Below are 23,973 nucleotides of genomic sequence, written 5' to 3'. Positions count from 1 at the left end.
TTGAACTTACTGAATGGTTTTGGCAAAATCCAAAAACACAGCAACTAAGTTCTCCAAGTAATCAGTAACATATACAACTCCCTGAATGAAGCAGTGCAAAAGGTGGGAGAATTACTCAAACTGGAATTACTCTCTTTAGTTGTCTGTTTGGAACGACAAAAGCTATTCTATCTGCTGAGAATCCTACACGGCTAGCTCAAGATGTCGGAATCTTTTCTCCTTCTATGCAACTGATTATAATTACAGCCATTACATTCTTATATAGCATCGTCTGCAGCATCTCCAGCTCACAGATCGTGTTAGCTTTTAGCTTCTTCAGACTTTTTCAGGTCAATTTTGTTCCGAGTATTATTCTACCCCTTTATTAGAGTCTAGACGTTTACATGAGAATGTATACAGGACTGTACGCTCCATTGATTTTACAAACTGAAGGGCCATAAGCAAACCTGCCATACCCCTACCTGTTTCAACAGATCTTAGTCTTGCACAGTAACTAACGATTTTATTAATCACCGAGAATGAAACTAACATAACGACAGCCTAAATATGCTCAACTAGACGTTTTCAGACAGAAATAAAAACTAACACAAGGGAACTATCTATTACATGGACAAATAATCGAAGTATACTTCCAAGGGAGGGCTACCAAATATTAGATGAATAGGCTAGAATAGAATAGAAGACTACAAACTATTCAACTTAACATCAAATTAAAAGGGGCAAGTTTACAGGAGCTGTTTGATACCATGGGAAGCTCCAACATTGCAAGCATATGCCACATCCTTAGCTATACTTTCTAGCGATCTACTAACAACTTTAAACACTCATCGGGTACTTTCCAATCAGATCGCATGAACACCTTGAGTGTAGACCATCTTGAATACCTGAGCTGCCTGAATTTAGATGTTGGTCCCAACTTTCTGGACTGTATCCTTGTTTCTTCAGCCATTGTAACAGTCTATTCCAAAAAAGCTCTAGCAAACACGCATTCAACAAAGAAATCTTTTCTGGACAGAGCACGCACCCAGCATCAAAGTCCATCCCCCAATTTTATAGTCTGTAACCAGAAGGCAACCTGTCTTGATAGTGCAGCCATAATGTAGAAATAGCTTTGCTCCTAGCTTCATTTCTGAAGATGAAAACTTCCCATGGCACCGTATGATCAAGTAGTTGCTGATAGACCAGTCTGATAATACTGCTTCTAGCACTTATAAGATGCTGAATTTGACCTTGTGCCCCTAGTACCAAATGATCTTCTGTACCATCCAACTAGCTTGAGTAGGGATTGGCGTTTGCCCCCCAGACTTGTTTTTATGTAACAAGTGTGCACCCATTTAATCCATGGTTTGTCTTACTTGTGTGCCAAATCCCAGTAACTTTTAGATAGAGCAGCTTTACTTCACAACTTGAGGTTAATGACGTTTAGTCCACCGACACACCTGGGAGAGCACAACCTATTCCATGATGCAAGATCCCTATTTGTAATCACATTAGCACCAGAACAAACGTAACTCCCTCAATGGGCTTCAATAATTTTAATTAATCACCTTGGAGGGTATTTGGAAAAGTTGAGACCAATTCGATAATTTTAATCACCTCGGAGGGTATTCGGAAAAGCTGCCCTTATCGTTTATTGCCAATGCCATTTTAACAGTTTGTTCAGCCTCTAATATAGAAGTAAGGCATCTACAGCATAGCAGCTATGCAAACTATAACCAACCTTTCAAACAGGCATCAAATTTAAGAGAAATGGCCTATGCCAAACTTAAATTATACAGCACATTCTCAACTAGCAGCTTCTGCTGTTAAATGTAGCAGTTAACAAGAAACTTTTGAGACTAGGATTGGGTAGGGGCCGCGCGAACGCAGGCCCCCGCTACCACAAATTACGACGTAGGCTCGACCACTTGGGCCGACCTTAGGCGTTCTCTTTTTGGCTTTCTGTGTGGAAATAGAAAAAGGAAAATCAATGGAGCCTATATTTGATATTCTCTCTTTTAATACAAGAATAACTATGAGTAAGCAATAGTATTTTGCATCACAAAACCACTACTTATAAATTGATCTTCGAAATTCAAGTGTCATGCTCGAGAAACATAGTAACGCCGCCAGCGACATGACTTCCTTCAGAATCTTCCTATTTTTATTACATCAAAATCAACAGTGTTTGGCAGCAACAGTCACCAAGTAGAAAGAAGTGAAAAATACTATCATGGGTGGTAACATTAGTAAGACAAGTACCTTGTTTTCAAGAAGAGCTTAATTGTCTTCTTTATTTATTTTTTTTTGCTGCTCGTCCATTTACTTCATCTCATCATTAAGCTGAAAGAACATCAAAAGAAAAAAGTGCATGTTAATTGAACATAATGAACAACTTTTAAAGTTGACGCTTCCAACTTCACACAAACAAACACAGAGAGAATTTTTCCAGCATTTCATTCGCAATTCAGACAACCCATTTAACAACAAACTTCTTCACTTTCCCAACAACAATAAATCCAATGTAATCCCACAACTGGGATCTGGGGAGGGTGTACGCGGACCTTACTTCTACCTTGAGAAGGTAGAAAGGTTGTTTCCAATAGACCCTCGGCTGACAGTAGCAACACACAGGAAACAACAAGAAGAAAATGCAATGTTCGGGGCTAATTCTCGACTAGTACTAATATACTCGACTACCTTGACTACCTACTAACTTTCTATTCTAATTCTCGACCTCCACACTCCCCTATCAAGAGTTATATCTTTCCCATCATGGGAATTTCTCAAATCTTCAATGATCCGATAGAAACTTATAACATCAACAGTTAGCTTTCATTTCAACATAGTAGCACGCGTAAGGACTAAAGGAATGCGAACTAAGCAAAATCTCATTTTGTCCCACATTGGCAAAACACTGAGACACTGAGTGCTACTTAACTGATGAAGGGCACCACCTTTATTGATGATCTTCTGAACCATCCAACTAGCTTGAGTAGGGATTGGCAATTGCTCATGAGACGAAATCTGGCTCCTTCAAGGGGTTGTAATAATTTTAATCACCTTGGAACTTATTTGGATAAGTTGACAAGATTTATACCACACAATAGAGTAGCAGCTTCTGCTGTGAAATGTAACAGTTGACAAGAATTTTTTGAGATTAGGATTGGGTAGACCCCTTGGGCCGACCTTAGGCGTTCTCTTTTTGGCTTTCTGTTCGGAAATAGAAAAAGGAAAATCAATGGAGCCTATATTTGATTCTCTCTTTTAATACAAGGATAACTATGAAGCAAGCAATAGTAACGCAGCCAGCAACATGACTTCCTTCAGAATCTTCCTATTCTTATTACATCAAAATCGACAGTGTTTGGCGGCAACAGTCACCAAGTAGAGATAATTAACGACAAAGGTTCCTCAAACAATCTCTAAGTTTCCCTTTCCTCCCTATTGTAATCCCTTAAGAGCTTTGCTCAGCTTGATAACACTCTTAAGCATTTACCAAGGAAACAGCAGAAACTAGTGCAGTATACGCAATAGAACCAGAATCACATTAGATAATTTAGCTTCCTCTGTAAGTTCCCTTACTCTTATGAACAAGTTAAAACAAAATATTGAATGTACTAGAAAAAAGTGAAAAATACTACCATGTGTGGTAACAGTAGTAAGACAAGTACCTTGTTTTCAAGAAGAGCTTAATTGTGGGTTCCTTATTTTTTTTAGCTGCTCATCCATTTTCTTCATCTCATCATTTAGCTGAAAGAACATCCAAAGAAAAAATTGCATGTTAATTGAACATAACGAACAACTTTTAAAGTTAACACTTCCTACTTCACACAAACAAATGATCTAGGCTAATGAGTCGACCGATAGAAATACATGACTAGTACTAATATACTAGACTACCTACTAACTTCCTATTCTAATTCTCGACCTCCACACTCCCCTATCAAGGGTCAACTCTTCCCCAAATTTGGAATTTCTCAACTCTTCAATAATCCTATAGAAACTTGGAATATCAACAGTTAGCTTTCATTTCAATATAGTAGCATGTGTAAGGACTAAAGAAATACCAACAGAAGGTTCTATCTCAGGATCAACAAGAGGAGAAAGGAAACCAGCCAGCAAATTGACCATGTGTAAACCCAATAATATGTAGCAAAGTAGAATCCTTGAACATAATGAATCCGAAGAGCATTAAAGAATGCCAAGCCAGTGGCCGCAATCCACCTATAGAGTACGTGAGGATTAGTTTTATGTAAGTAATACTGGAAAGGATCTGCAGGTTGAAGTGTCTTTTGGTCCGAAGCTGCAGGTGCTGATGCACCATCTTCCCCAACAACGTTCAAAGCTGCAGCAACTGATGCACCATCATCCACAACAACCACCATAAAAGCACAACTTTACAATCCTTGAAATGCATATAACAAAGAGGTAAGGTCAATGAGGGTAAATATCACGCAACAAGCAACTATTTCATTGCTGCTAAGAACAAAAAGAAACTTATTTTATAGTAGTAGTTACAAAAATAGCACAAAGCTTATACTGCTCGATGTCATGAGCACTCAGAAGTATAGGAAAAACGATTGTTTGAATGTAAAAACACTCTCCAAGAAGACGTTTTATTTGTGTTTCAATGAGATCAGCCCGAAAAGACAGAATGGACAAAGAGGATGCCTATAAAGATTTAGAGATAGTCCATTCATTCATTAGACCGAACAACAACAGTAAGGTGTACGCAGTCCATACCACTACCTCAGAGGTGAAGTAGTGAGGCTGTTTCCGATAGACCCCAACAACTCATTAGACCAAACAACAAGAGCTACAATGTCAAGCAACTAGAACGCCTAAAGGTGGTCAAAGGCTCAAAACAAACAATCTATAGAAATGCAGCAATCAATAAGGGTGAAATCATAATAGTGAAAAGGGTAGCCCGGTGCACTCGCTATGCGCGGGGTCAGATGAAAAGTACAATAGTGAAAGTTTATATTTTCTTTGTTGTGTAAGGACTGTTATGATTATCGAATCAAAGTAATTAATATCTATTTGTTGAGTGTTAAAAGCAGTAAACTTCATACAAGTTAAGCTACCAATTTACAGCATGACAAGAACATTAAAGGGTAATTCTAAATCCGTCTCATAGTTTTTAAGTTAACAGCATTATAAGAAACAAAAGTAATTGTAAGTGCACCACCATCATCCACAATTAATAATCTCCATAAACATAGAACTTGACAATCCTTGAAATGCATATAACGAAGGGGTAAGATCAATGAGGGTAAAATTTCACACTATAAGCAACTATAAGAACAAATAAATGAGTTTAGGAATTAATCTCAATTTCATTGTTGCTTCGAACCAAAAAAATCTCAAATAAATGAGTTTAGGAATTAATCTCAATTTCATTGTTGCTTCGAACTAAAAAAAACCTAACCACTTACAAATATTTAATACATAATATAATATAGTTATTAAAAATAATAAATATTTTTAAATATGATATATCTAGATAATAAATAAAAGATATATTTAAAAGCAATAAATATATTATAAAAAGTAGTACTAAAAAGGTAATTTTTTCTAGAAAATTCCTAATGAATAATGTGTACTCCATTTGTCAAAATTTATTTGGCATATTTCGCTATTCAAATAAGAAAAGTTTGACCATAATTTAAAAATAAAATCTTTAATCTTTTCGAAATAAAATTTATAACTTTAAAAATTACGTAAAAGTGTTAATAAGTCATAATAATTGATTATCAAAAATATCATCAACCCTTCATCTTGTGATCTTCTTCATATTTTGTGTTCATGAAAAATATTTTTCAACATATATAATTAACATTTGTTCATTATTATAGGGTTTACAACTAATACATAATAAATATGTTAAAAAATAAATATAGATTAAATTGTCCTCAATCTATCAAACTAAACAACGGATAGGGATTACCAACAAATTCAGCCAGATAACTTCAATTCCTATTAAAAGTTACAAGGCTTTCTTGATAAAGATCGTAAAATGTTTGTTTCACACACAAAGCTAAAGGTACTAGTCTACAAAATTGTCGGCCAAAGTAGTTTGAGAGAGCAAAAAAATTGAACTGAGATGACATTAAAGCTCTCCTTCAAAGCTTTATATCACAGCTGTCAGCTGCTGTCAAAGGTCTTGACTGAGAATATACTAAAGCTCCTTTCACAGGGACTCAGATCACATAAGATCCTAAAGTAAGTCATCAGAAGAGAATCAATACTGCAAATCAATGATAAGAGATGGTGCACTGCACTGCATAAGAAATCACATTAGCCAGTCCTCCGGATAGAACCTTTGGTCATATTACTTGCTCAAAGTATTCCCAGCTTAAATTTTGAACGTGTTCCCACATTCAAAGATTGATCATTGTGAGGGGGGTAGAAGGGAAATACTCTTCTTCAGGGTTTTCCGTGCTCGCCAGTGAACAGCTGCTGCAGTTTCTGATGTTCCCATCTGAGCAGTAATTAAAAGAAAGAATCAGCACTAGATGCTTACTCATTTATCCATAGTCCATGAGTAACATAACATTTACAAAGTGAACATAATAAATAGCAGCAAATACCCATAGTCCATGACCATGAGTAACATAACTTTTACAAAGTGAACATAATAAATAGCAGCAAATACAACTTCTCTATCCCCCCCCAAAAGGATGTGGCTCAATCAAGTGGGTTGAGAACCCAAGGTTCGGTAAAAAGCACCAAGTGATTTCTTCCTATCAGTCCAAGCCTTGGTGAATAGAGTGACCCGGTACTTGTGTTGGTGAGAGGTAGCAGGTACCCGTGGAATTATTCAATGTGCCCAAAAGCTGACCCGAGCACCACGGTTATCCAAGAAAAACATGAATACGTCACTATTAGTAGATCATATAACAACATTATCAAACGAATGATTTATTTTTCCCAATTACCCACATCAAAGTGAACGGAGACTACTAAGATGTGTGAGTTGCCTCATCTATTTTTTTTAGAGAATGAATTTGCGACCAAATACAAATTCCAAGTACATTTAAAAATATAAAATATTAGAGAGATGCCATCAGTAATTTTTATTTTATGTTCATCATGCACCCTTACGTGTGGGCATGATTCTTTATCATGAATCAATTGGAAATAACTACTTATGCGTTGACAATAAGACTTAGAACTCGTGAACTTTATAACTGTGTCTAGATGTGATCATTTAAAAGCTTAACTTGTAAGAGAGAAGACACTTCTGTTTGTTCAATTTGGGTTTACAATCGAAGTTGAAACAGCGCACGTCTTTTTCCTCTAATTCCCATCATATCTCTGAACATTCTTCTGCTATTTGTCTTAGTGAGAAAAATAATGTGCTCATCAAGGAGGAGGAGGAGAAGGAGAAGGAAACATTGCCTACCTTGACTTCCATATTGTAATAGTCTTGCCACAATCCGACATCATGATCATAAGTAGTGACTGCAGTGTCAAACAATTTTCGGGCATTGCCAAGACTAATCTTATCTCCATTAGATGCAAGGTTCAATTCCAGCTCAATGCAATTCTTATATAAAGAAAGTCCAGGATGTGGTAAAGCAAGGAATCTGCACAAGGCAGTCATATGTCAGTCTGAACATATACTGTTAGTGCTCTTTAAAGAACACAAATGAAACATCACCTAGCATCATAGCACCCCTAAAATTGATCCCACACGTTGGAAGAAGTTTTGATTAAAATAATACTGAAAAACAAAGCCTAGGTATTGCTTAAACATCAAGGTACTCAATACTGAAGTTTTGATTAAATGTCACCAGGTATTGATTACTCAATACCTGGAAGTCCCTGAATTTTAAATAACCAATATCAAGTTAGAGATTTGCATCAAGGAATAACCAGGTTAACCTTTTTGATACTAGTAAGCAAGTGTGAACTAACACAGTACCTAACCTAAATCAACTTCAGAAAATAATTGATTATTTAATGCAATAGTGAAGGACCATGATTGGTTCATAAAGTGATCCAGTTGGAAGAGGATTCATTTTGTAGACCGTATTCCCTTAACCTAAAAAAGTGGCTCAGCACATTTCTCCACGCTCTTAAACAAGTCTATCAGATTAACGTATAAGAACAGATTCACTATAACAGAATAGTTTATCAAACATAGATGATTGCACTGTATATACATGACAATAATCAATCAGCACTAGCATACCTCTTATATAACTCTCTAGCACTCTCAAATCCATTGCTTTGCAGAACAAAATTGACGATGGTAGCAGAGAGGGAAAACCCATCATCACTTCCACCATATTTGGCCAGTGAAATCATAGAGATCTCAACCAACTTGTGAAAGAACTTCTTATGAGTGGAGAAATATTTGAGTGCCTGCATAATATGCAATGTAAATGGATCTTAAGATTTGTTTTGGAGTAAATGGATCTAAGAAGCTAAAGCTAATAAATATTCCACTCTTTCGAAACTAGTAAAACTAAAGCATCGAAGGAAATCAAACGGAATGGTATGTACTCAAAAGAAAAGTTAAAATGATAAATAAAGAGGATTCTTGAGCTTGATCAAAATACCATGGAACTGGCTCCAAGAGATCCTTTTTTGGGCTCAGCTAGAGCTTCTATCCTAACAACTGCTGAGAAAGAATTTAGTGCTTTTGTTGGGTAAAATTAGTTTAGTCTCCACATAGACAAGGACAAATCACGCACTTCTTATGAATGCTACTCTATGCCAAAAACAGACAAAAACAACAGTGAAACTGTGTTGCCACATGCATCCGTCATTTACTTATACGTCTCCAACATGCTAACATATGCTCAACAATGTAACATGCACTGAACTCAATGGGATCTGCATCTGCCAACATATAAATACTGCTCAAACTTGCATTATAAATGTAATCACATAAAGCCCTCAATGAATACTTTCCTATTCTAAATTAAGTAAGAAAAGCAAATAGAAAAAGAAAAACATAACACAAAAGCGAGTGAAATGGTGTAGTGATGTGCATGTCTCAACCACTGATACATCTCCACATACCCAACATAATGTGCACTGAATGGAATCTGCTGAAATGTAAGCACTGCCCAGACATGCATCTTATATGTAGGATACTCTATTGTATGTATCAAGCCTCAATGCTCGCAAAAGGAATCAATTAAAATAACAGAAGATCTTATTTTTCTTAGAAACAGTAGATTAATCATCAGTACAAAGATAGAGAATTACATGTCAAAAAAGAAGCAAAAGATATACCCTTGCTCAGCTTAAAAGTAATCAGTAAAATCTAGGAAGGACTCAGCTTCATCTACATAATTTTCTCTACACCAAATATGAAATAGCAGAAGAAATATTGATATATGCAACTGGAAAGCAAGATCATATATCACAGCTAACACAGAAAGAGCAATACAATTTTTATCACCATTATATAATGCATGACAAAGACTCTATCAGGGGAAGGTTTAAGCTTTGGCCTACCATAAGCCATATGGTTTCTGCTTCTGATATGGGCACTTCCAATAGAACATTTCTCAGGGGTTCAAAGAAAGAAGACAGAGCTGCCTTATTTGGAGTACAGTTATTCTGGATAAATCTCATTTCTGTTGAGAACCGTAACGCCCATAGCCGCACTGCTTCTGAAAATTTTCCAGAACAAAATTTAGCCGCCAAAGTCCTAGCTTCATCTACTTTTTCAAGTTGCAGTAGAAAAGAAACATACTGACAAGCAAGATCCTCTGTGATGCACCCCATTGTTTCAGCCTTTTCATATACTACCAAGAGCTGTGAAATAGGATCCATACCATGACTAGCTGCACTGAAGTGCTCAGAAGATTGACTTCCCTGATTTTTAAAATGGATGACATCCATCAAGAACTTTGCATAACAATCAAACATTGAGGCCAAAGGCACAAATTTTAAACCCTCCTCATAAACCTACAAAATTGATGCAGGAAGCCTTGTCAGCAAGGTACAGATATAAACCATAAAAAGAGAACAGCAGCTAATGAAATCTCCAAACCTCTCACGTCTCCACCCCCACCCCCCACCCCCACCCCCTCACCCCCCAAAAAAAGAAAATACAACAATCATGATACAGCTGCCTGCACCTGCTAATGAATGGAGAAAATTATACAGGATATTCTGCAAAACAGTGATTTACTACCAGTGCACTGAAAGAATACATCAAATCATAAAACTAAAAGAAAGGGAGATCTCCAACAGTTGGGCACAAGGCTCATCATTGTTTCATCTGCAACCAAAGACTTTTGGTAGATGTCATCTAAATTAGCCACTGCAGAGGTACAAAATTGTCCTCGACAGTAAAGTTCAAATAGCATGTTCTGTTGCACATGAAGGAACAATCTTCCCACCACACTAGAAGGGACACTCAGAAGGGTAATTCCAGAATTTATGCCACTTTTTCTTAGACTGGAGAATTGGAGCAAACAATGACTGAGGATAAACCTTCCATTTCAAAATAGCAAGCCTAAATTTCTGGCAAACAAATGTCCTTTTCACACGATCTTCGATAAAACAGATCCAGAAATTATTACATTAGACAGGCAATATAGGGATTGGATTATAACATCAAAATCGAACATGTGGATAAGGTTTAGAATTACCTGAATTGCTCTGCTTAATTGATCAGCTGTCACTCCTTCAGTACTCTCTGGATTATTACGATCAATCACTTCCTGTCTTGCAAGCCAATCCCAATATTTTGGTTCTTTTGAAAAGTCTCTTTTCATATCAGCAAGTATCTCATTTCTCATATCTTCTGAATGAGCTAAATTTGTAGCTTCTAGTATCTCAAGAAACTGTGTTCTTAAACTGAAACTGGAAGGGAGGGCTTTTATAGAACCACTGTAAACTGTCTGAAGAACACTTAAACCTTGTTCCCTAAATAAATCTAGTCTCTCCTTTGAGTCTCCGCCGTGAAGGTCGGATAATTTGTCATCCTCTCTTTTATCATCAAGGGCCATAAATAACTCCTTGTTTTCATTTCTCCACTGTTCCTCTTTAGCATTTTTGCCAGAATGAGCCAGTGTTCCCTTATCTTCTCCTAGCACAACTTTGCGGGCCTTTAATTTATTTAGGTACGTAAGCTCCATTCGGAGATATTCTACCCACAGATCCTCAGAAGTTGGACAAGCTCTCAAGCCGCTATGCATTAGGGCACGAGCAGCAGCAGCATTTAAGTTGTTATCGAATTCCCAAGCTGCAGCATATATCCATACTCCAGGCACCTTAGGATGAAACCTAATTGCCTGTGCAAGGGCCTGTTAAAGAACAATAGGCATGAGAAAAGCATAAGGCATCCGAGAACACAGTTTTTCAACATTTTCAACATTTAACGAGTTGACACGGAGAACACCATCCAAGTTAAAACACTCTCACTGCTCGCTCCAAATCCTACTTGAACCATTGGCAAATTTTAATCTGATTAAATATGTATCTAGCATATAGTAAAAAGCCTTGGTTAGCTATTCACCTTTCTCCACAACCATGTACCCAGTTAGACTCTAGCTGGTTCTAACTATCAAGATAATTCAGATGCACTTATACAAGAACAAGCTCTCATAGTTCTTTTTCAGTCAAACAAACAACCTAGCGATTTTTAGAGAACTTTGGGCCACTGGGATTCATAAATATAGGAGCAAAATCAACATCAGATGGATTTGACCATGTTGCAAATGATCATAAGCAAGTGCATAAATACAAGTAAGAGAACCAATGATTAAGAAATATATATTGTTCGTTAAATCCTAAGAAAAGTTGTTAGAAACTAGAAATACAGAATAGGCACGGTAAACAAACTTTGTAATCACGGTTTAGTGTGTTGACTGCTATGATTTACAACTACACACAAAAAAATCACATTTAAAGCCTGCAGCTTTGGACTTTTAAGTAGCAAACAAGTTCATAAACCTCACGAATCTGCACAAGGTGCAGAGCTAATACATTACAGACAACCCTCAATGCTTGACAAATGCAACCTTATCAAATAAAAAAAAGACACTTCAACAGTAATAAAAGAAAAATTAACTGCCTTCCATTATACTCATTATCTTATCCTAAGCTCTTTATTTCCAATGTTTTGGAACTTGTTTGCTCTCTAATATGATATAATCTCATCAAGAATCAATCACTCAACTATGCCTCAGTGCCAAATACTCCCTCCATTTCAATTGGTTTGTCTAATTTTTCTTTTTAGTCCGTTTCAAAAAGAATGTCTCTTTTCATGGCATGTTTAAGACCAAAAGATTAAAAGGCATTTTGGTACATTTAATATATCTTTAATTTAAGAGTTTCTTCACTTTTTTAAACTCCATGCCAAGTCAAAATAGGACAAACAAATTGAAACGGCGGAGGGAGTAACTTTGTCCTGGCCCTCCAAAAGTAAGGAATTACTCATACTATAAGACAATTTAGGAACTCTCTAAATGTCTGGCTTATGGAATAATAACTAGTTTAACGGAAAATTCACCTTCACAATCAGATTTGGACACACTATTAAATGAATGTCGGTTACTATTAACCAAGAGAAAGAACAAAACATCACTGAAATACAATCCTATCAATTGTGACAAATATCATAACTTTGAAGAGGAAAAGTCTATTTAAAATTCATGCTAGTATCTTTAAATAAATTGAGTCCTTAAAAAATCAAAACTTTCAAAATTAGCAAGGACATCCATATTGACAAATTGAAATACATGTATCTATGTTATGCACAAGTGATAATATAACTATAAAGAGGTTAAGAGAGTAAGAGTTAATATTATTACATTACAATAAGTAACCACCACAAAGTATCTACTATAAAATTACACGTATTTAAAGTAACAACAAGAAGATGCACACGGAACTTGAGCTTCAAATAAGCAGGTTTCGTAAACATACCTTCTTCATTCGACCATTCCTTCGGTCCCTACAAAACTCCAAATACTGAAACCAAAGCTCTATATCTCCCTTAAACCTTCTCGTAGCGAGCCGGTAAATGTCAATAATCCTGGAAACGCCAGCATAATCCGAAACCGATTTTTTCAACTTCCTATCGCCAGTTTTTTTCATGAGAGCTTTCTTACGTAGAAGTCGTAGAGAATCGAGACTTTTTTCATAGTCAATGTATGCTACAAAATCCTGTTTCAATGGTCTAGGTCTCTTCAACCTGTACTCAAATTTGCGGCGCTGTTTCACTATTTCTTCTATTTCTTGGCGGCTAAATAGGCCGCGTTTTTCAAGGTCGTCTAGCTCATGGAGCATTCGCTCCATCTTGTACTGTACCACATCCGCCATTTTTGCTTTCTCTTCTTCTGTCCCTTCAAAACTGGAGAAAGAAAACGTAGTAGAATTCGACGATTAAGGCATTTTGTTCAGTCTAATTAGCTTACTATCTTTGGGAATTTATCATAAAATTATCCGTTACTACTTGTTGTTCAAATATATTCAATGAATAAGTTAAAAACAATATGAGTCAGTGGTCATATTCTTTAACTATAAGGCTGTAACCCATTACCAATATTTGTTTTGACTTAATCTTAAACACATGCAGAATCCAGAGGCAGAGTCTGCTTTTCTTAGATATGAATTAACCAATAAATTATTATTCGTTTAGGTTTAGGTTCAAATATATAGGCCGCCTTTGTGTGGATCAAGCCAAACTTTGTATAAGCATATATTATGGGTCAGAAATTGGACAGAATTGAAGATGAAGCAGAAGAATTTTAGATGATAAGTCTTTAAAGTAAGATTGAGCATTAAGAAGAGCAAAAATTATTACTTGTGAGCGCAACAACAAAAGCCGATCAGCAAATCGTCTTTGGCCGTCTCTAGCCTCTTCAGTTTTCATCAAATAATATCGACTTTTGGGTATACTGACATTTTCGGTTTGAGAGACGGAGAGAGTGAGAGAGTGAGAATGAGATTAAACCTAAGTCTAGGGTAAGTAATGACTAATGACAGTGGGCTTGGGAAATGGGATTATTGGGCTAGGCGATGGATAATGGAAATTATCTATGGGCTGTCTATTTCACTATCCGGTTATCGGGCCGGGTGATCCGATTGATAATCCGTTAATGAAAAAATTGAACCGTTAACTCAATAAATAAATTATCGGTTCGGATTAACGATTTGAACCGAAATTTGCACAGCCCTATATAACACTGAATTTAATGATACTATATAATAAAAATTTAAGTAAGAACCAAATTAATATTATCAGATTTAAACTACCAACACAATAAAATAAAATACAAGTATGATCAAACTACTCAATTAATAGAGAATAAAAAAATAAAAAACAAACCTGAGCACTAGCAGCTGCTGATTTGAAATTTCTTCTATTGAACTTGGAAATACTACCACCAAATAAATCATTATTTATTGATAATGAAGACCCAAACGAACTCTTATTTTTAAATTTCATAGGAAAAACACAAACCCCATGTTGATTATAATACTTATGATGATTATTAATATCACCATAATTCAGAAGTGATGGGAAAAATCCTGCCTTGATCATCACGGATTTCTTGATTATATATATATATATATTTATCTATTGGGGAAATTGAGAAGTTTCAAATGGAACTTGAGATTGGAAATTGGGAATGTGAAAATGGATATTTTGAAAATGGCCACAAATGTAACAGGTGGCTAAGCTTGTTGACCTTTATGTAGAATGACATTAACTGATTCCTTGGTAGTTTTATGTCATAAAATAAAAATTATTTACGAGTTTTAAAACTAAAAGTTTGCATGGTTAAATAATTTTTAATATATTATGAAAATACTTTAATAAAAACAATAAAAATTTAAAATATTTTAGACATGATAGACATATACAAGTTATAAAAATTATATAGTTCATAAGTATTAACTTTAATTAACAATAACCTAAGAGAGTCGCACATTGATGTTGTAGTTTTGTGTCACTATGTTACGCCGATTTGATAAAATTGGAACCATTATTTATATTTTTATTAATATATATGACTTCTAATTAAGGGACTATATTAATTTTTATGTTTATATAAATTTAAACTACATATTTGAATAGTTTTTTTAAAAAAATATATATAGTTTAAAAATATTTCAATAGTGGTAGTCAAAGCTCAAATTACTTTAACATGATAGATATCGACACAAAATAAAAATCATATAGTTCAAAAAAAGTCGATATTGGTTAAACATCAATTCAAGAAAGTCACACATTAATGTTATGGTCTTGCGATCCTACGTACTTTAATTATTATATTTGTTAACTGGTGAATTAAAAATATAATTATTAACTGGGAATCATTAATTATATTTATTATTAATATGAACTTTAACTACGTAATTTTATTTTTATATTTAAAATCGAACAACATATTTAAATAGTTTTAAAATATAATTAAGAAATATTTCTATAGCGATTGTCTAAATTCAAAATTCTTTAGACATGATAGATATTAGCACATTATAAAAATCATAGAGTTCATAATTGTTGACCCTAGTAAACATCAACCTAAAATAATCACTCATTATATATATTAAGCTAACCATTGTCATAATTTCCTAGTACTCTAAATAAAAATTAACTATGTCCACATTTTATTCTTGTCACATTTCTTAATAACCTGAAGTAGAAATATTGATTAATTATAATATTTTGTTTGAAATAATTTATTATGGCTACAACCTACAAGTTGAGGATACTATTGCTAAATTAGCTTTTATCGTGTGAAAAATATTTTTTTCACTTACACTAGGTATGTTGTAGGTGAAAATTAAAAAGAATAGAAAAATTGAATAATTGAAATCAATGATAGGTAAAATTTATCTGTTATTATATAACATTGATTCTATCACATAAAAAAATTCAAACATAAACGTCATTTAACTTTAAAAATTAATATGTTTGTGACATAAAAATATTATATCTTTAAAATTTAGGACACAAAAATTATTTGACCATAATTTTTGTGTACTATTGAAAAATAACAAAGTAAATGACATATAATAGCTATAATAGTGATTTTATGAAACTGATTTGAGACACGTAATAAATACTAATTCTCATAGCACTTAATTAGGATAAGCTTGTGTGAGACTTATTAAAATTTTGTTTAGATTTGATATAATTAGTTAATCCAAGTTAATATAATTACTTATTTTTAAAATTTACATTTAAAATTTACAAGCTATAAAATTGGATCCAATCGTCGACAACTCTAATGACACTTCAAATACTCTATATGTGAGACAAGGCTATCAATTAATTTTAATTTTGTGTGTGTGTATATATATATATATGCTTAAGATACTGAAATAGCTCATTATTAGTATCAAATCAATAATAATTCATACAAGCTAAATCTTCTAATCGATAATTTAGTCAAAAAAATGAAATTTATTTTATTCTTTTTTCTCTTTATAAAGAGGTTTTCTTTCATCCAAAAATTGACTATAATTTCTTACATAGATTTCATTTCAAAATATTGAACTTCTATCGACGCCATTGTCATAAAGGTATTATTATCGAACAAACATAACGTAACACTTAGTGAAATTAATTTGTTTAAAATTAATATAATTAGTTGATCTAAAGCAATTAAATTTAATTGTCAATTTATTTAGATATAAATTATTGTATAGATACTCTTTTATAATTATTATGTTGAGTTATTAATCCTTGTTCAACTAACAATAATTACATTTGCAGTAATTATTAGTTAATTCAATTAAATAATAGACCATAAAAGTATTATTCCAATAAATAATATTTGAGTCATAACAATTATCAAAATATCTGATAAAGATAAAAACTTAAGTTTAAACGCAGTAAAATTTTGTTTGAATAGGCTATAATTAGTTAATTAAAAATAATTATACTATAATCACTGATCTATTTAAATTATATTTTAAATTTATTTGTAAGACACGGTAAGATTGTATCAAATCAAATGATTAAAAATATAATTTAATTAGATCGGCAAATATATTATTGTGGTGAAACTTAGTGTTTGATTTTATGATTAAAAAATTTAATCACTGTGTAGACACATATAAATTTAGTATTGTATTTTTGAAATCTTTTTTCAAAGAAGTTTATTCGACCCAATTAACAACAACCTAAGAGAGTACAAAAAAATTAATATTGTAGTTTTCGTGCCTTTATTTTATGTCAATTTGACAACTTATGAATCATTATTTATATTTTCTATTAATATGAGCTCTAGATAAGTAATTTTATAAATTATTATGTTTGAATAAAATTTAAACTATATAGTTAATTTTTTTTTAAATGTAAATTTTAAACATTTCAATAGCAACACTCAAAATTCAAAGTACTTTAGTTATGATAGACATTGACATATTATAGAAATCACGAAAATTATCCAATTCATAAGTGTCGACCCTAATTATGAAAATCAAGCATAGATATGCTATATTATAAAAATCTTACACCTATACTTTCCGTAATATTATACCTATTTTTTAAATATTTTAAAAAATTATGTATAAAACAATTTTAAAGTGAAAGAATAAAATAAAATATTACATTTAAATAAAATTACAAATAACTTAAGTATTTAAAGTGAAAACAAATTATTACTAATAGTTGGTTTATCCTATTAAATAATTTGTATCATTTCATATCAACACTCATTAGACACAAAAAAAAATATTTTATAAAATAAATAAATTATACATTTACTAAATTTTTATTTTAAATTATTCCCAGATTAAAAAGAAAAAGAAAAAAAGAACAATTCAGCTTCTTTCATCAATTTCTCTCCGAACTAAAAGGTGTCGCATGGATATTTAGCCTCTTTCATCATTCGATTTTTTTATTACTATTTTAGTTTTTGCTTTTTAATCTTAATTTTTTATTTTACATTATTTATGTTTCATTTCCTTTCTTTTTATTTGTCAATCATTACTTCTTGTAATTTTATGTTATGTCACGTATTTTTATTATTATTTATTTATTTATTTCTTCATCTAGCATAACTGATTAACAACACTATTATTTTAATTATTGAATCAAAATAGAATTTTATTGTTGAACAAGGCTATAGATTCATATTTTCTTTTTTTTTTTTGAATTAAATTACGTGGTTCATAAAAAAATATCGAAAACATGAATCAATTATTTTTATAAAATTAGTTATAAATATATATATTTATTTATTAATATATTTTTAATAAATAATATATGTATCTTGAATATCAAATTAGTATCATTTATAAGGGTTTGTTGCTATCAAATACGAGTCTTACTTTAGAAATGGTGGACATCAACACATTATAGAAATCATAAAACTCATATAGTTCATGTGTGTCAATCTAGTTAACAACAATCCTAAAAAAGTCTTCCGCTAATATTGTGGGGGGCTTATGCTGTCGTGTTACGCCGATTTGATAACTTGCGAATTATCATTTATATATGTTATTAATATGACCTCTAATTATTAATTATGTTTAAATTATTTTTCTATAGTCGTGGTGGTGTTCGATCCAACTTGCAATAAATTTAAACTATATATTTAAATAATTTGAATAATAATAACAACAGTCAAAATTTCACACACACTTTAGACATAATAGATGTCTACACATTATAGAATCCTAAAAATTATACAGTTCACATGTGCTGACCCTAGTTAACAACAACTCTAGATATCAAGACGCGTTAATGTTGTAGCCTTAGACCCTTAGGTTATGCTGATTTGATAATTTGTGAATCATTACTGATAATTTTTATGTATATGTCCTTTAATTAAGCAACTTTATTAAATTTTATATTTAAATAAATTTAAATAATTTTTAAATATAATTTCAAAATATTTCAATATCGACAGTCAAAATTCAAAACACTTTAAACATGAGAGACATCGACATATTATAAAAATCGTATAGTTCACATATTTTGATCCTAGTTAACATCAACTTATAAGAGTCATGCATTGATGTTATCGTCTTACGTCTTTATGTTACGCAAATTTTATAATTTGCAAATTATAATTTATATTTGTTATTGATATGAACTCTAATTAAGTAATATTATATTTAAATAAAATTTAAGCTATATATTTAGATAAATTTTAAATATAATTTAATATATTTCATTAACGGCAGTCAAAATTCAAATTATTATACACATAATATCTATTGACACATTATAGAAATTGTGAAAATCACAAAATTCACATTTGTGGACCCTACTTAACAACAACTAAAGATATCAAGACGCATTATTATTGTAATTTTGTACCTCTATATTACGGTAATTTGATAAATTGTGAATATTACTTATATTCACTTTTAATATATCCTCTAATTAAATAGTTTTAATTAATTATTATATTTTAATAAATTTAAACTATATTTAAATAATTTATAAGTCTAATTTGAAAACATTTCAATAATGATAATCAAAATTCAAAATATTTTAGACATGATAAACATTGACATATTATAAAAATCATATTTTCCATATTCGTTGAACCTAGTTCATGTTTTAAGAAAAACATTTTTGTGATAAACTTTAGAATAAAATGACTTTTATCTAATAAATAAATAAATAAACTTCTGTGATAAATTCAAAATTTAGTTAACCACTAATGACCTTTACCCAAAAATATTTTAAAGGATTATGATCAATATATAATAATATTAGTTTTAAATTTTGATAAAAAAAAAGAAAGACTAAAGAGAAATTGAGGAAGAAGGACAAAGAGGGAGGGTGTGATTGGATAGAAGGTGAAATTAAGGTGGGTCTCCCATTTTAAAGTTAAATAAATACTCCTCTTTCATGTTTGATGATAGTCATAATTTATTCAACATAAATTTTAGTTATATTTAACTTCTTGAATTTAGAAGACAGTAAAGATTTATTTATTTTTTAAAAGGAAAAGGTTAGTATAGTCTTTATACATTTATGACCATTTTTGGGCCAAAAAATTATGGCAAAAAATATGTACTCTAATTAAATAATTTTATTAATTATTATATTTAAATAATTTTTAAATTTTGCAATTGTAATTTGAAAATATTTCAGTATTGGCAACCCAAATTCAAAATACTTTAAATATAATAAATGCTGACACATTATAAAAATTATATTGTTCATATTTATCAACCCTAGCTAATGTTTTAAAAAATGTGATAAACTTTAGAATTGAATGACTTTTATATAATAATAAATTTATTGTTGTGATAAGTTCAAAATTAGTCAATCATAGATGAACTTTTTCTAAAAATATTTTAAAGGATTATGAATATATTAATAATCGTTGATGAACTTTTCTAAAAAATATTTTAAATAATTATGATCAATGTAGTAGTAAAATTAGTTTTAAATTTTGATTTAAAAAAAAAAGAAGACAAAATTGAAGATCGAGGGAGAAGGATGACAATGGGTGAAGTTAGATTTGATATGGATTTTATTTGTGATTCAAGAACCGTTAGTGACGTATTTCTTGATCGTGGAAAGACTTGAATATGGATCTCCATGAAAGGAGGGTTTGAGGAATTTTTTTTTTTGATGTATTTGATTATATAAAAGAGAGTGTTTTGACCCCTTTGTGATATTTCATGAGTTTGTGAAATTATCGAGAGATATTCGAAATGTTTGATCTGAATATCTCATTAATCCGTGAGATATTTAAGATTCTCTTTAAGGGAATATATTACCATTTAAATAGACATAATTTAGGATTTAGGATAAAATTGTCTCAAAAACTCCAATAGAACTTGGATTCGTCTTGTAGAATTCACCAAAGTTCGATGTCTACAGATATGTACAATAAATTTTTATAGTTCGACCTTTTTAAAATTCTGCACATAATGAAAGTTTTACTGCTTCGTACCTCCCTTGTAGCAATACTATAACTATTAGTGTGAACAGATACCTGTTACTTATTAATCTTCTACTTAATTTGTATCCTTCAGTTCACAACTTACTACCTAATATCGTATTCTCGATAAGTTAAAATTATGTCATGTCTAATTCAATTAGGGAAATATGTTTATATTCTCCTGGCTATTTATCTTATTCTTAATATCCTCCAGTCTTTCTTGGATGATGTACCAAAACACTCAATCCCCTTAGGCAAAACCCCTCTATAACAAATACTGCACCAAGTACCAAATTGAACCTAAGAAAAGGATTTGCTTAAGAACTTGGAAATGTATCAAGGAGGGATGGGATATCTGTCTCCAAATGGATCCCCAACCATAGTGCCATTAGAAGCAACATTCAGGGCCCCCTGAATAAGGGTGGAGATAGGCTCACTGTCAGTCAGCTTTATAATAGGGGAACTTGGAATTTAGACCTCCTTTCTTTTAACCCCCCCCCCCCCCCCCCCCCCCATTTCCAAAGCACTATCAAGAGTACATACTTCCTATCTCAAGTAATGCTTGAAGATAAGCTTATTTGGGACTCTACTTCTGATGGTAAGTTCTCCATTGCTAGTGCCTATAAGACTCTTCAAAGAAGACATAGTCCCACTAAAGCTGACTATAATAGTGATTTTCTCTGGGTCTGGCAAATCAATTCCCTCAACAAGATCAAGACCCTCATTTGGCTCATGCTCCACAAGAGATTGCCTACCGTTAGTTACCTTAATCACTTAGGCATGTCTGCCTCTCCCCATTGTAAGCATTGCCTAACATTGAGGAAGACATCACCCACACTTTCTTCCAATGTCCCAAGGCTGTTGCCTTCTGGAGCAGCATGGCAAGGCACAACCTTTCCATTGCTAGTTTTGATTCACGCTCCCTCAACTCTTCTAACTGGACTAACACCTGGAAAGCCATATCCAATAAACCCTTTAACAATTGGTTCAATTGGGATTCCATCCTTCCCTTCTGCTTGTGGAATATTTGGTTATGTAGAAATGTTAATCTGTTTAACCACAAAGATAACCTCATCTTTGTGCAGAGAACTGTTGTTATTGCCACCGAATTTGTTATGCTCATTGACAAAAGAACTAAAAGAGCTAAGCCTACCACTGTTGTGCAGTTGAAATGGAACCCACCCATACAAGGTACCTATAATATCAACACTGACACCAGTGTAAAAAAACAACCGAGGTCGGGCAAGATCGGGGGCGTCTTTAGAGACCATAAGGGAGACTGGATCCTGGGTTATACCAACACCTTTCCCCATAATAATGTTCAACAAGCAGAGCTCCTTGCCATAATACAAGGTCTCAGGATTGCCCTGGAAAGACACTTGTATCCGCTTGAAGTTAAATCTGACTCGTCTGCTGCAATTAATATGATTCTCACTGACCACCTTGGGTATTCTAATATAATATTGGAGTGCAGGTACTTACTACAAAAACTGGGGAATCCAACTCTCAAGCACACGTTTAGAGAACAAAACAGTGTTGCAGATGCGATAGCAGGAATTGATACCACAGAAGATATTTATTTTGATCAGTTGCAAATCTTGCCTCATCCACCCTTGTATGCAGCACAATCTCTTGCAACAGACAAACATGGAGAAGCATTCCCACAAATAGTTACAACTGATTGTGTATTAAATTTTGTTAACATCAACCCTCCCCTTCAAAACTGTACCGAGGGAACTCATGATGTTTTATCGTCTTCATGCATTAACTCAACTTGATTATTAATTTTATGCATCCCTTTAACCAAAAGAAAAAAAAAGTGTAAAGCCTTCACATTTACATATGAAAGACTTAAGTGGAAATGATCAGTATTACAAAAAGTTGGAGGAGTATCTCTTCAATTTTCAAACAAACAAATCGAGAAGATTGCCAATTCAAAATAGTATAAAAATTTAGAGAAATATCTCTTTAATACTCAACAAATAAATTGAGAAGATTGGCGATTCAAAACAGTATAAAAATTTGGAGAAATATTTTTTTAATTCTCAAACAAACAAATCGAGATGGATTGGCGATTCAAAATAGTATAAAAAGTTGGAGAAATATCTCTTTAATTCTTAACAAACAAATTGGGGGAAATGAAAACTTGAAACACCGCAAAAAAACATCTCAATTATCTCAAACAAACAAAACGAGAAGATCATTAATTCAAACACCACAAAAAGCTTGGAGAAATATCTTTTCAATCTCAAACAAACAAATTGAGAGAAAGGCAAACTCGAAGCACTACAAAATCTTAAAGGATCGGTTCAATACAATTAGGCTAAAGTCAAAAATTTTAAAAATATCATAAACATTTCTAATAAAATTCATGTATTTTTTTTTTCCAAAATTCACTCTTTTAACTTTTAATAAAAGGCTTTTATAATAAAAGCTATAAAGTTATCCTTTTGAATATTAATTCATCCAATATATTTTTTTTGGATAACTGAAAATAATTGATTTAAAAAGTTGAGTTTAAAATAGTATAAAAAATTATCTAGGCAGGAAAAAGGCTAAAAAAAATGTATGGAACAAAAAAAAAAGTCATAATCATTGGGGTTGTATATGCACTAAATAATAAAAAATAGAAATTTGGGTTGTATATGTACTAAATAATAAAAAAAAGAAATTTAACTCAACTACTTGTTCATTTGAACAATTCAAACTAAAATCTTTAAAAAACTTTGAAAATAATAGAGTTATATTCCATGTTCAAGTTTTTTTAATAGTATAAATATTATAAATTTCTATATAATACAGAAATGGTAATAAATTGATATTGAGCCTAACTCAACTCGGAAGAGAAAAATTGTGTAAGTAGACGATTTTTTTTTCTCTCATCCTATAGATATGGGACTTAACAAAGATGCTACAATACGTATTACAAAGTTGCAATTAATATTTAGATAACGTTCATTATTTTTTAATATAGTCACGACATTAGAAATATAATAAATTTTATTTTCAAACGTTTAAGATTTTAGTTAAAGACATTAATACTTATTTGATATTTTAGAATTTTGAATTAAATTATCTAAACCATACTATTAACAATAAAAATTCTGAAAATGAGAATCAATGTATTGAATTGCAACAAATATAT

General features: G+C 32.0%; 1 protein-coding gene and 1 non-coding gene across 3 annotated transcripts; both read right to left on the bottom strand.

Annotated features, from left to right (window-relative positions):
- Positions 1–1,848: 1,848 nt before the first annotated feature.
- Positions 1,849–2,016, bottom strand: LOC124888400. The gene has a single exon (XR_007046520.1). It is a non-coding gene; the product is annotated as a U1 spliceosomal RNA (small nuclear RNA).
- A 3,847-nt stretch (positions 2,017–5,863) lies between these two features.
- On the bottom strand, positions 5,864–13,978 carry LOC107844666 (U3 small nucleolar RNA-associated protein 6 homolog). Of its 2 annotated transcripts, none has more exons than XM_047397388.1 (7): positions 13,763–13,978; positions 12,883–13,309; positions 10,602–11,258; positions 9,457–9,912; positions 8,180–8,352; positions 7,388–7,571; positions 5,864–6,463 (listed from the first exon to the last, which is right to left on the bottom strand). In XM_047397388.1, exons 2-7 carry the CDS (start codon positions 13,276–13,278, stop codon positions 6,374–6,376), a joined length of 1,956 nt encoding a protein of 651 aa, XP_047253344.1. In that variant the 5' UTR covers positions 13,279–13,309; positions 13,763–13,978; the 3' UTR covers positions 5,864–6,373. The 2 variants fall into 2 exon arrangements, with proteins under 2 accessions (XP_047253344.1, XP_047253345.1); XM_047397389.1 differs by lacking the exon at positions 5,864–6,463 and adding an exon at positions 6,475–6,818 and having other exon boundaries at positions 13,763–13,959.
- Positions 13,979–23,973: the final 9,995 nt, after the last annotated feature.

This window comes from Capsicum annuum, chromosome 10 (assembly GCF_002878395.1).
Source record: "Capsicum annuum cultivar UCD-10X-F1 chromosome 10, UCD10Xv1.1, whole genome shotgun sequence".
NCBI classification, from domain to species: domain Eukaryota; kingdom Viridiplantae; phylum Streptophyta; class Magnoliopsida; order Solanales; family Solanaceae; genus Capsicum; species Capsicum annuum.
The sequence above is the reverse complement of the archived record's forward strand: the minus strand, read 5'-3'. Positions and strand labels throughout refer to the sequence as shown.

What these genes read in the sequence shown, in the direction of transcription:
- LOC107844666 (XM_047397388.1), bottom strand. Translation starts at nt 13,278, where the DNA reads ATGGCGGATGTGGTACAGTACAAGATGGAGCGAATGCTCCATGAGCTA. An exon ending in GCTAGAGAGTTATATAAGAG is followed by an intron (nt 7,572 to 8,179) that starts GTATGCTAGTGC and finishes TGCCTTGTGCAG; the next exon opens with ATTCCTTGCTTTACCACATC. An exon ending in ATTACAATATGGAAGTCAAG is followed by an intron (nt 6,464 to 7,387) that starts GTAGGCAATGTT and finishes ATTACTGCTCAG; the next exon opens with ATGGGAACATCAGAAACTGC.